This window comes from Carassius gibelio, chromosome A10, assembly GCF_023724105.1.
Source record: "Carassius gibelio isolate Cgi1373 ecotype wild population from Czech Republic chromosome A10, carGib1.2-hapl.c, whole genome shotgun sequence".
NCBI lineage: Eukaryota > Metazoa > Chordata > Actinopteri > Cypriniformes > Cyprinidae > Carassius > Carassius gibelio.
This window is the reverse complement of record NC_068380.1, coordinates 6663998-6676647: the sequence shown is the minus strand read 5'-3', so window position 1 is coordinate 6676647 and position 12650 is coordinate 6663998. Positions and strand designations below refer to the sequence as shown.

At 34.6% G+C, this 12650-nt stretch overlaps 1 protein-coding gene and 1 long non-coding RNA gene across 4 annotated transcripts in view; both read left to right on the top strand.

Moving 5' to 3' along the window:
• The window catches only part of LOC128020962 (cell adhesion molecule DSCAM-like), a 65445-nt gene that overhangs the window by 26756 nt on the left and 26039 nt on the right, over positions 1-12650 (top strand). For all 3 annotated transcript variants that reach the window (XM_052607790.1, XM_052607791.1, XM_052607792.1), the window contains exon 4: positions 10707-10853. In XM_052607790.1, the coding sequence (XP_052463750.1) occupies positions 10707-10853 (147 nt within the window). The remainder of the gene's footprint in view (positions 1-10706; positions 10854-12650) is intronic.
• LOC128020963 (uncharacterized) lies at positions 8628-9683 on the top strand. Its single transcript, XR_008185448.1, has 3 exons — positions 8628-8668; positions 9033-9089; positions 9201-9683. It is a non-coding gene; the product is annotated as an uncharacterized LOC128020963 (long non-coding RNA).

The window sequence follows — 12650 nt, the reverse complement described above, 5'->3', positions numbered from 1 at the left end:
TTGCAATGTCCTTTTATCCAAAGCTTACCATGAATTAAAATCAATTTTATCAGTATCTGCTTTCTCCAGAAATCGATCACATGACCTTGCCATTGCTACTGCCATGTTGAGCTACAGGGGGGGGGGGGAAATGCACTCTAAAAGAAGGCTGTAGCAGTTTAATGTGTTTTAATTTTAGCCCATAAAGCTGTTTTGGTTTATTGTCATCAGATCCTCACTGTAAATGAAACTTGTTTCCCAGTAAGCAGTGTTATAAAAAATAAATAGAATCTAATTTAGCACATGATTTGACATTATAGGATTCAGTTTACAGCATATATATATATATATATATATTCCGGGAGTTTAATGAACTGATCACAATAGCAAGGACACATGCTCTCACACTTACTGTCGCAAGCTTTCATCTGTCCATTTATCTTTAATTTGTCTCGAACCCTTCTTCATCACTCTCTCTATCACTCTCTCTTGTACTCAGTCTTGAATATTTAATGTCTTTGATTTATGGTGCCTCTCATCCATAATGAAGAGATATCAGACAAATGGAGCTTCTGTTTTCAATCGTTCGTTTCGCAGCTGAGAAGTTAATCATTTTAAAGGCGTCATGAACTGAGAAGTCATATTTCCCTTGATCGTCTGAGATAAGTCAATGCAGTATAAAAACATCCTGTATGTTTCAAAACTCAAAACTTTCTTGTTGATTTAAAAACAACTTTTACTGAAACCAAGCTTAGAAAGCAACTCGTTTTGGAATGTGCCACTTTATGATGTAATAGTGTGGCAAAGCACCACCTCCGCAAGAGAAGATCTCTTTAGCCCCGCCCACTGATACACGCTTGTAGTAGGAGGAGAGGAAATACTAGAGAGAAGCAAACACAATAAATACTTCATCAACAGAACCATACAGATGACCTTACAAAATTACAAGACACTGCGTAGTGTAAGTTGTGAGAAAAGTCTTTGAATTGCTTTCTTGTGATCCTAATATATATAGAGAGGATGTTATGCATCATCTCGCAGATCAATTTCTCTTTCAGGTCAGTGGTGTGAATGCTAGTATGTTAGACACAGAGTGGGACATTGGTTTACTTTCGGAGATTTATCATGTCAATCCGTGCTGTTCTGCTGTCTATGGTCATGTTGCACCACTCGCGTCTGGTGTAAACACGGGTGAAATTAGTAAAGAGCTCCAGATCGCATCAGTGAAAAACTCTTTGTTTGTTTGCTTTGCTTTGCTACAGATTCATTTTAAAACAAGACAGAATGAGCCAGTCTTTTCAGAAAGACTGAAAGTAAATGATGATGCAGTGCTGAGTCTGATTAGAGTGGATACAACAGTAATGTCGCAACACATAAATGTGAGTAAATGTGCTTTTACCACTATTGCAATGTCTGTCCAGACCGTTTGATATATACTGAGTATTTATGTTTTTAGCCCATATGATCCATGTTGTTTTCAGAGTACGTCACAGAAGTGTCCATCTGTCATTTTAATAAGCAAAACTGTTAGCCAATCATAGCGGTGGGCATTTACGGTACACTGCTGGAAACCCTGCTGCAAGTATATTACCGTTAATTTACAGGACAATGTTTTACAGTGGTCTTGAATGTACTCAACTATAAAAACAACTGTTCTGCAGAGATTCTCAAAAACAAGATCCAAAATAGCCTCTTACTTCTAAATTATGATGATTTTTTTTTATTGAAAAATAACACTAACTTTATAAGTAAACCCAGAGAGCATTATAAAATTATAATAGTAATAATAACGTACAGCTCATGTTCCCTTTAAGGGTCAAGCTTGTTTGAATATTTCATCCAGATTTGCTCTCCGGCAGATGTGTGTTCTCCGACTCATGAGTTTCCTATGAGCAGCTAATAATCACTGGGATGGGATGCAAAAATTAAACCTCAAACTGCTGGGGAGTTAGTCATGTTATGTAAAAATGTTTATATTAAAAAAACGAATTATTATATATACTGTATAATACGGTTTAATGCAATGCAAAGCATGGCAAGTTTATTTATATAGCACATTTCGTATACAATGTTAATTCAAAGTGCTTTACATAAAAAAGTAAAATGATCATGAAAACAATAATCACAAAATTAAAACAGGGAATTTAAACAAGAGCATTGTGTCATGGTGTAAAAAAAAAAAAAAAAAATATATATATATATATATATATATATATATATATATATATATATATATATATATATATATATATATAAAATAAATATGTGTGTGTGTGTGTGTGTGTGTGTGTGTATGTATATATTATAATAAACAGATAAACAGCATAATGTCACAGCTGTGAATTTTGCATGGCAAAAGACTTCTCACATTTTCTTTCAAAATGTTTACAAATTGTCAGAAGATTTCTCTTTTTTTAAATTTGTCCTGAATAATAATGTTGCTGATATGCAGCAATCACTAGGATTGAGTTTACAGTAGATCTGTTAATTTAAACCGGTGCTGTACTGTAACATATTAGTCTCTTTGAATGTTTGTATGAACAGCTGGATTGAAGATCAGTCCTCTTCAGATGAGGAGAACAGACAGGAGTGTGTGTGTGTGGGTGTGGGTGTGGGTGTGGGTGTGTGCGTGTGTATGGTAACATGATTGATTGCGTTACCCTGACAACTGCAGCCTCTGTCAACATCTCACTCTCTGAATAATGATGCTTTTTACAGCCGTGTTAATTGCATTCCATCTCTCTCTGATAAAGTCCCTGATCAAACTGAAGCTCACTTATTTGCATGATTGGCTTTATTAAACGCCTGGGTCTTTCACGTGTATTTTTTTTTTTCCCTCAGGAAACTCTCTCCCATTTTATTTTGTATAATTTGGTCTCAACAGAGGACTTGTGTTTTGCTTTTGTGCTACTGCTGTTTCTTAGACCAAGTGAATTTATCAAACTCCTAACCTATGTAGATTAAAAAAAATTATTTAGCTTAGTTTTGTTGTTGTTGTTGTTGTTCAGAGTTATAAATCACCTGGACTTAAAGGTCATCCTACAAGTTTAGGTTCAGTCAAGATTGTGATGGGCAACAGTTAATTCCTCTTTGGGACTGCAGGAAGTGTGTTTGGCATGTGTTTTTAGCATGTAAGTGATTTGAGGTATGTGAGGTCTACTATATATAACCATACAAAGTAAAATGTGATTATTAGTTTGTGTGAATCAGTTAACAGAAAAATATCAGAACTTGATTTCTGAGATACATTTTTGGTAAATGCCACATCAACAATTTCAGCATTAGACATGGTGTTTCCAGTTTTTAAAGCATGAATTTAACAGGCATACAAACTAGATAGTGTGTTTTATCATAAGTTAAGGAAGTCTGCAGGTTTAGCCTATGGTTTTAAGAGCTCCGAATCTTCAAATAAAGCAGGGACTTTGCAAGTGCTCATTAAATGTTTGTGCTAAAAAACAATGTACATTTGACATGCTTATGCATGTTTAGGTTAACTGTCTGATATAGACTATCGTTTAAATGTTTGGAATCAGTAAGAATTTTTGAAGAAATTAATACATTTATTCTGCAAGGATGCATTAAATTAATCAGAAGTGACAGTAGAGGCATTTGTAATGTTACAAAAGATTTCTATTTCTTTTTTCTATTTCTATTTCTATTTTTAACTTTCTATTCATCACACAAACCTAAAAAAAAACCTAAAAAAAGCATATTATGGTTTCCACAAAAAATATGTACCACAACTGTTTTCAACATAATTAATAAGATGAAATAGAAGCATATTAAAATGCTTTCTAATGGATCATGTGGCATTAAAATTTCAGCTTTGACATTAAAAAATAATTACAATTTAAAATATATGCAAGAATAAAACCACTTTTCTAAATTGTAATAATATTTTACAATATTACAGTTTCACTGTAATTTGACCAAACACTGTAAATGCATAAATAAATCATTTCAAAAACATTTTTAAAAATTGTATCGTGAAATTCGCAGTAGTGAAATTGTTAACAAAAATCATTCACTGATTTTATTTTAAGTCATTTCATTATAAGTGTTGTCTGATTTACAAATGAATCATTCTTTTGAACTGATTTGTATAATCAATACAAGCTTCTTATCAGGCACTACTAACTAAATATTTATTTGACTACAAATGCTTTTATGCGTTGACTGCGAATCGCCTTTTGATTTTTATTGACTACATTGTATCAGACATCTCAGCATTATCAAATACTCACTGAAGGCTTTTCTTTGTGGTTCACATTGCAGACAGGCCACTGATCTCAGGCTATTGTGCAGTGAACACACACACACACACACACAAATCAATTAAATGCTCAATACCTTACAGGAATATCGCCAGAGCCAAGGGAACAGATTCATGTTAATTGTGTTCAATGTTTTCATGTGTCATTTGGAAGGTGACACACGTGTGTCTTATCTTGCTGATGTGCCTTTGCAGCAGTGGGAACCAGAGGCCTGGAATCCTTGAAATCTTGGTGTTAGTGCCAGTCTTGATTTGTTGGCAAAATTGTAAAATATGTAGGAGCTGGTGTTTTATGCTTATGAGATAGGGAAATCTATTTTGGGAATATGTGCCAGTTTGTATTGATTGTATTGTTTGATTTGTTTTAATGGCAAACGTATGGTATCTAAAGATTTTTAACAAGTTTTATGTGAGAGTTTGGACTATATGGCTCCAGAGTGTAAAGAAAAGGCTGAAACTGTATTGTGAGGGATATGCAGTATAGCATTGTGCGGTCTGGGTTTGCTACTGTATTTAAAGGAGAGGTGAAACACGTGAGATTGCTAGAGGGAGAAACTGAGAAATCGGCTTTACAGGAAGAGAAAAGAAACCAGTAACCTGTCATTTCGACACAGTTAAAGCACCTCAAGAGCTCCAGCTATCAGATTAAGAAAGTGGGGCACACGACTCCCTATCGGCTCTTCTGTAAGTATATTCATCCTCAATGCTTGGCCTTTCATTGCACCATCTCAAATACAAAACGGCACAGGATAGCAGTGCTACTGAGTTAATAATCTCATTCTAAATAACCTGAAACATCTTCATCCTCCTCATTCTCAAGACAAATACAACAGCACATTAAGTGTGACTGTTAGTAGAAATGTAATTTGCTCCTGCTGAAGTGTATGTTTGAGTTAATGGGAGATAGCTGCAGCGTCAGGATCTGACAGAGACACGTGTTTGTCTGTGTGTGTGTGTGTCCCCACACATACACACAATTATTTTCCTATTGTCACTGAAGACAAGCTGTGTTATACTTGCTCGCATGCAAAGGAACGGATAAACAAGTACCTCGCATTTCTTTGCAATGTGATGTGTCTTGCTGGATTTGGACTGAAGGGACGGGAAAAATTTTGACTACGATTGCAGATTGTGATGTGATGGGGTTTCTTAGTATTACAGTTTCTTGTTCTCAAAATAAAATTGTGTAATCAATCAACAAATTTTTATTTCTAATTTCAGAATTTTTATAAAGTATGAATTATAAGGTTTCATTTATAATAATTAATAAAAATAATTGCATGTATGTATGTTTAAGGTTTGTTTATAAGAAATTATCAAATAACTACACACATTATTTCTGATATTATTTTATTTTTATTTATTTTTTAAATACTGTATTTTTACATTCATTTTAAAAAGTGTGCATATATATATATATATATATATATATATATATATATATATATATATATATATATATATATATATATATATACATACATAATTTTAATATATAGATAATTATAAAATATAATGATATATATTAATATAATATAAATTGGAAAAATTACACACATTCTGATTATTTATGTAGATGGATATTCATTTACATTTATGTTTAAATTACCTTACTATTTATTTATATTAATTATAAATTAATTATCTTATTTATTTTAATTTGTACACTTGTTTTTAAAAAGTGTGTGTGTGCAATAAAATAAAAAAAATAAGAAAATGTAATTCAATTCAAATATTATTTATGTAAACAGATGTTTTTCTTAGTTTGATTTTAATTAAGCAGGTGTAACAGTTTATAAACTCCACAATCACGGGAAGAAGGAGGAGGGAACCGGCGGACATTCACATAAAGACCTTAATACCAAAATAAACACAAAACGGCGCAACAGCCCCTTGCGGATGACTGTTGCACACAAACCAAAAACAAAAACAAACACAAAACCCTGTCCTGGGGCCCGTTTCACTAAGGAGGTTCAACCAACTCTGAGTTTAAACTTGAACTCTATAAATGTAATTCTTCTCACTGTTATAATATCACAGGTGAAAACTGACAGAACGTTAGATTAATGAACTAATAGCTAATCATTTTTTGGTATCCCATGAGCAATATATATATATATATATATATATATATATATATATATATATATATATATGTGTGTGTGTGTGTGTGTGTGTGTGTATAATATTAATAATTATTAATAATTATTTTTTCTTATTTTACAAATGATCTGCCAATAGAGTAAGAGAAATATGGCAGTGGCTATATACACTATGTGGAATTAACATACTTTCTTAGCGATCGATCCTATTTACAGTAGGCTAAGTGCAAGTAGCTGCAATTTACAGAAAAACTGTACAGTGAAAATCGTGATATATTTTAAACACTTAGTAAGAAGAGCATTTTTCCAGCGTGCATCAATTAAGTATTTAAAAAGGGGGAGGAGACCGAAAGAAACTCTGGGATTACCAAAGAAAACCTGCTCCTGACCAGGTTAGGTTCACCATGGTGACTGACTCTAAAGCCCCTTTCACACTGCCATTCCGGCAAATACAGGGGTAAAGTGTTCCTGTAATTGTTCCCTGGTCGCTAGATTTGGCACTTTCACACTGCCAGTGATGACCCGGTATATGTGCGTGCTTTCACACACAACCCTTGAAGATCCCGTAACGACACGTGACATCAGCGCGTGACGTGTAATGTACGAGTCGACAACGCTTGGCACGTTATACTTTCACTGAAGCAAGCAAACGATCTCTGCGTCAGCGCGGAAAGTGAGGAACTAACTGATCTCTGCTTCATTACAGTTTGCACATATGTTTTCGTCGCGAATGTTGATCTTCCTTCAAAACAGCCGGTAAAAGAGTCGCGCGATAACGCGCGTCATCACTTCGATACCGAATTAGATCTGGCTTTTGTTCACACAGCACTCGTTCCGGATCGATTACCGCAATGTTACTATGTCCCCGACCCGGGTTCGATTCGGTAATCAAATCCGGGACGTGGTTGCTTTCACACAGAAGGCGACCAGGCAATGTTACGGGAATATTGCGGGTCCGACGTGCAGTGTGAAAGGGGCTTAAGTATAAGTTAGCTCTCTTTCAGAAATGGGCTTGACTTACCCTGCTTTCTCAGGTTTGACAAACCTCCCTTCCGAAACAGAAAACTTAGAGTGTCCCTCATTTCAGGGTTAACATACTCAGAGTTTTCACTTAAACGTACAGTATGGAATTTTTGGCCACCAGGTGTCACTCAATCAAAATAATAACATAAGACGTACTTTGATGACGTCGGGAAAGAGCGTAAAGCTCATGGGAGTTGTTGTTCATTGGATCACGCGCTCTGTCACTTCCCACATTCCTCACTCATTCTAACTTAGTATTTTGACAATCCCGTCTTTTCGAACGGAGAGATATATGAATTATGAGACCCCTATCAAATCAATATTCCATCTAGCTAGTAGTAATATATGTTAAAAAACACGGTCGCCTTTCGTTAATAATGATAATTACGTTATACTATGATATCGAACAAGTTAGAGAACGGCATTTGAAGCTACTTTATTCAGCTAGATATAGAACAAATGTAGATTTACATGAGAGCTAGTCCGTCTGCGTTTTACACAAGACATCATCGTTTCACAAAATATACGGATAGATACAGTTAGCTGAATGGATGCATACCTGTTTATCAGAATACAAGCGAGTTCGGCATCTCTCTGTAGTTTCAGCTTGTCACGAAACTCTATCTTGGAAATGCAACTCCAATATTTACCAGTGTCTTGTTGCTTCTCTTGTCCCAAAACCATCTCGGGTCATTTATTTCACCCGTACGTTTGCGCTTCACAGAACGTGCAGGCAAAGCATAATCATGATCCATAACTAAGTTATTGATTTAAGTTTAAATACGGATATAAACAATATAAATATAAAATATAATAGTCTCGATCAAGGCTACTACTTTTTCTTCTTCGTTTCGTCTTTGTTTCTGTTCACCTTTATATTTGGTGGTTCCTCAGGAAGTTAGATAAACTAGAGGGGTCAAAGTTTATATGACACCATAGACGGGCGACAAAACGGAAATAAAGAAACAAGCCATGTCTTCTAATTAAACTATAATTTTCTCCGGATTTGAAAGTTCGTGGAAACTGTCGGGATGATGTAAGTACACAACTAAAAATATATATAACATAGATATAGTGATTTCTGCTATTTTTAAAGCAGAAAATTACATATTGCACCTTTAACCTCCTTTGTGAAACAGGACCCTGGTCCTCTCTCGTCCTTCACTGTCGTCGTTCCTCTTTTGTGTCCTTCTGATCTCACCGGCGAGTGGACCAGGTGTCGCTCATTTCCCAATCACTCCACCGGCCTTGCTCCGTTCCCATGGCTCTCGGCCCCGCCCCACTCGTCACAGTAGGATATGTATTTTATACATTTATTGTAATACAATTACACACACACACACACACACACACACACACACACACACACACACATATATATATATATATATATATATATATATATATATATATATATATATGTATAGTCATACAACATAAAAAAGTACTCTTAAGTACATTCGACTAATTTAATAAACTCATTTTAAATTTAGATCCTTATTTCTTCATGCTAGTGATTTAAACATCAGACAGCTCATTAATCTTTGCTTAGACAAAATGAACACATTCTCTCTCTGTCTCTCTCTCTCTCTCTCTCTCTCTCTCTCTCCACCCACTTGCTGTGTAAATTGCAACTCGTCACACTCCACGTTAAGTCCACGACTGGCAAAGCCTGCAGGACCTCAGATCTGCAGTGTGTCATCTCTAACTGGGTCAGAACTCACAATACCTGCATCTCGCCTTTTGGCTCACTGTAGCTTCTTTTATTCATTGCTAAACTGTTTTATTTATGGTACTTGATTTATTGCACAGAGAATTAACAGACTAACATAAACACACAGAGAGAAAGGCTATGTGGAGCTTCTGTTGGAAAATAGCCCAGACAAAGCCCACAGGAGGACAAGAGCATCAGGAGCAACTCACAGGGGAATTTGAATATTTGTTATTTAGAGGAAAGCATCATCCTTGTAGCTGGTCTTTAAGGCTTGTGTACAGAAACAGTTCATCCAAAAAAGAAAATGATCATTTACGCACTTTTATGTTGTCCCAAGCCAGTCTTTCTACAGTACAGCATGTTCCTGGTCTTGCTTTTCTGTATACTGAGCGGGAATGAGGAAGTATGTTCAAATATATGACATTTATTTGTAATAAATGTTATCAGAGTATGTTAATAACTAATACTAATAAGACTATAATGTGAGAAAAACACCCCACTGGAATGAATGGAATTTATCAGGAGTTTTAAACTCATGATTCTTCAAAAACAGTCCAAATTTATTAAGCCTGAATATTTATTTCAAACAAAACAACATAAATATACTCCCCCCCCCCCCCCCCCCCCCCCAAAGTAACTAAATACATTTTACTTGCATAAACTTTCTCTTTCAGATAAAAAAAGATTTATCATTGATTTATCATGAAAATCGAAATTTTCATGGTGCAATGGTTCCTCAATAGGCGCAGATATTCATGTTAATCAACAAAATTCAGTGCCCAAAGTGTGTGAGATATGGGGAAAAGCTAAATATTATTTATCTAAATAAATATTTAACAGAAGAATATATTTTTTTTTATTCATTTTTTTTTAAACTACAATAAGTTTGTAGATAATCTTACAAAAAGTTTTTTTTGGTTCCTAATCGTACAACATACAAACTCGGGTCCAAAATGACCCGAACACAAAACATTAATGTTAATGTTAAAATATATTTATTAAAATATATTTGTTATTTATATATATTAACATTAAAATATGATTTCCAAAAAATCTGGAAAAAAAATAATAATGTTGCCCATTCTGAGGGTCTTAAAACTTTTTGTAAAGTTTCATTCCCTTACTAAAAAAAATATTTGGCTTTAAATGACGTGGTGGAATTACCTTCTTATTTGAGGCCTGTGCTATATGTTCTTGTTACAGGAAATGACACAAATTCCACCCCTCCGTTTTAGTCATTGCATCGAAAGGAGAGCAAATGGCATTCTCAATCAAATCTGACACAGACGTCTCCTCTGAGAGGCATGGCAGACCGTGTGGCGGCCCTGGCAGACATTATTCCTCATAAAGTTTTACGACCTGCATATTCTGTGTTATCAGACCATTAGCATGAAATCAGTACTTACTGGTACATGAGCGACGTGACCGGTAGGAATAGCTGCACTAAATCAGCAAATTCCTACTGAAGCTGATGGGAAAAATAAGACTGCTAACCATGATAATGTCTCATTATGACATACATGCTCCTGATTAACTGTGTTTAACACTCACCCATTTATTAAAGTTTACAAAGATGTTTACATCATCCTAATAAAATCATATTTTGTGTTTTTAGGGGCTCGATTTCTCATAACGTCCACGGGGGCCTTGTACATCCTGGATGTGCAGAAGGAGGACGAATTATTCAACTACCGCTGCATGACGAGACATCGCTACACGTCAGAGACCAGACAGAGCAACAGCGCACGGCTATTTGTGCCAGGTAAAAATGTTAAATGATACATTATTAGTCAGTCAGATGAGAAATTTGTCATTCCTGTTGCTCTAAAGTTTCAGTGTTAAAGCCAGAGCTAAACTAGCTACCAGAGAAGCTACCGCTAACAGAGAAATTATAAGGAGACTTTACAAAAATGAGATATGTGTAAAATAACTTTAAAGAACTTAAAAAAAAATGTATTCAAAGTGACTTACAGATCATCTTGGAAATCAAACTTACAGTCATGCTCTTCTAGTTGAGCTATAGCTAAAGATGTTTTTGATTTACAGTTAACACCAGATTTTGAAATATATTTTGTGAAATTTTAACCGATGTTGTGTAAATTTAAGCCTGACAATTCTCCATTCAGATAGATAGATAGATGGATGGATGGATGGATGGATAAATGGATGGATAGGTAAATAGATGAATAGATGAATGGATAGATAGATTAATAGATGGATGGATGGATAAATGGATGGATGGGTAAATAAATGAATAGATGAATGGCTAGATTAATAGATGGATGGATGAATGGATGGATAAATAGATGAACTGGTGGATGAATGGACAGATGAATAGATGGATGGATGGATAAATAGATGAACTGATGAACGGATAGATAGATGGATGATGGATGGATAAATAGATGAACTGATGGATGGATGGATAAATGGATGGATGGGTAAATAGATGAATAGATGAATGGATAGATTAATAGATGGATGGAGAAATAGATAAATAGTTAAAATAGATAGATAGATAGATAGATAGATAGATAGATAGATAGATAGATAGATAGATAGATAGATAGATAGATAGATAGATAGATAGATAGATGCATAGGTGGATGGACAGACGGACGGACGGATGGATAAATATACGAACTGGTGGATGAATGGACAGATGAATAGACTGATGGATGGATAAATAGATGAACTGATGAACGGATAGATAGATGAATAGATGGATGATGGATGGATAAATAGATGAACTGATGGATGGATGGATGGATGGATAAATGAATGGATGGGTAAATAGATGAATAGATGAATGGATAGATTTATTAATTGATGGATGGAGAAATAGACAAATAGTTAAAATTGATAGATAGATAGATAGATAGATAGATAGATAGATAGATAGATAGATAGATAGATAGATAGATAGATAGATAGATAGATAGATGAATAGATGGATGGATGGATGGATGATGGATGGATAAATAGATGAACTGATGGATGGATAAATAGATGAACTGATGGATGGATGGATGGATGGAGAAATGGATGGATGGAGAAATAGATAAATAGTTGAATTGATGAATAGATAGATCGATAGATAGATAGATAGATAGATAGATAGATAGATAGATAGATAGATAGATAGATAGATAGATAGATAGATAGATAGATAGATAGATAGATAGATAGATAGATAGATAGATAGATGGATGGATGGATGGATGGATGAACTGGTGGATGAATGGACAGATGAATAGATGGATGGATGGATAAATAGATGAACTGATGAACGGATAGATAGATGAATAGATGGATGATGGATGGATAAATAGATGAACTGATGGATGGATGGAGAAATGGATGGATGGAGAAATAGATAAATAGTTGAATTGATGAATAGATAGATAGATAGATAGATAGATAGATAGATAGATAGATAAATAGATAGATAGATAGATAGATAGATAGATAGATAGATAGATAGATAGATAGATAGATAGATAGATAGATAGATAGATAGATAGATAGATAGAGACAGACAGACAAACAGATGGACAGA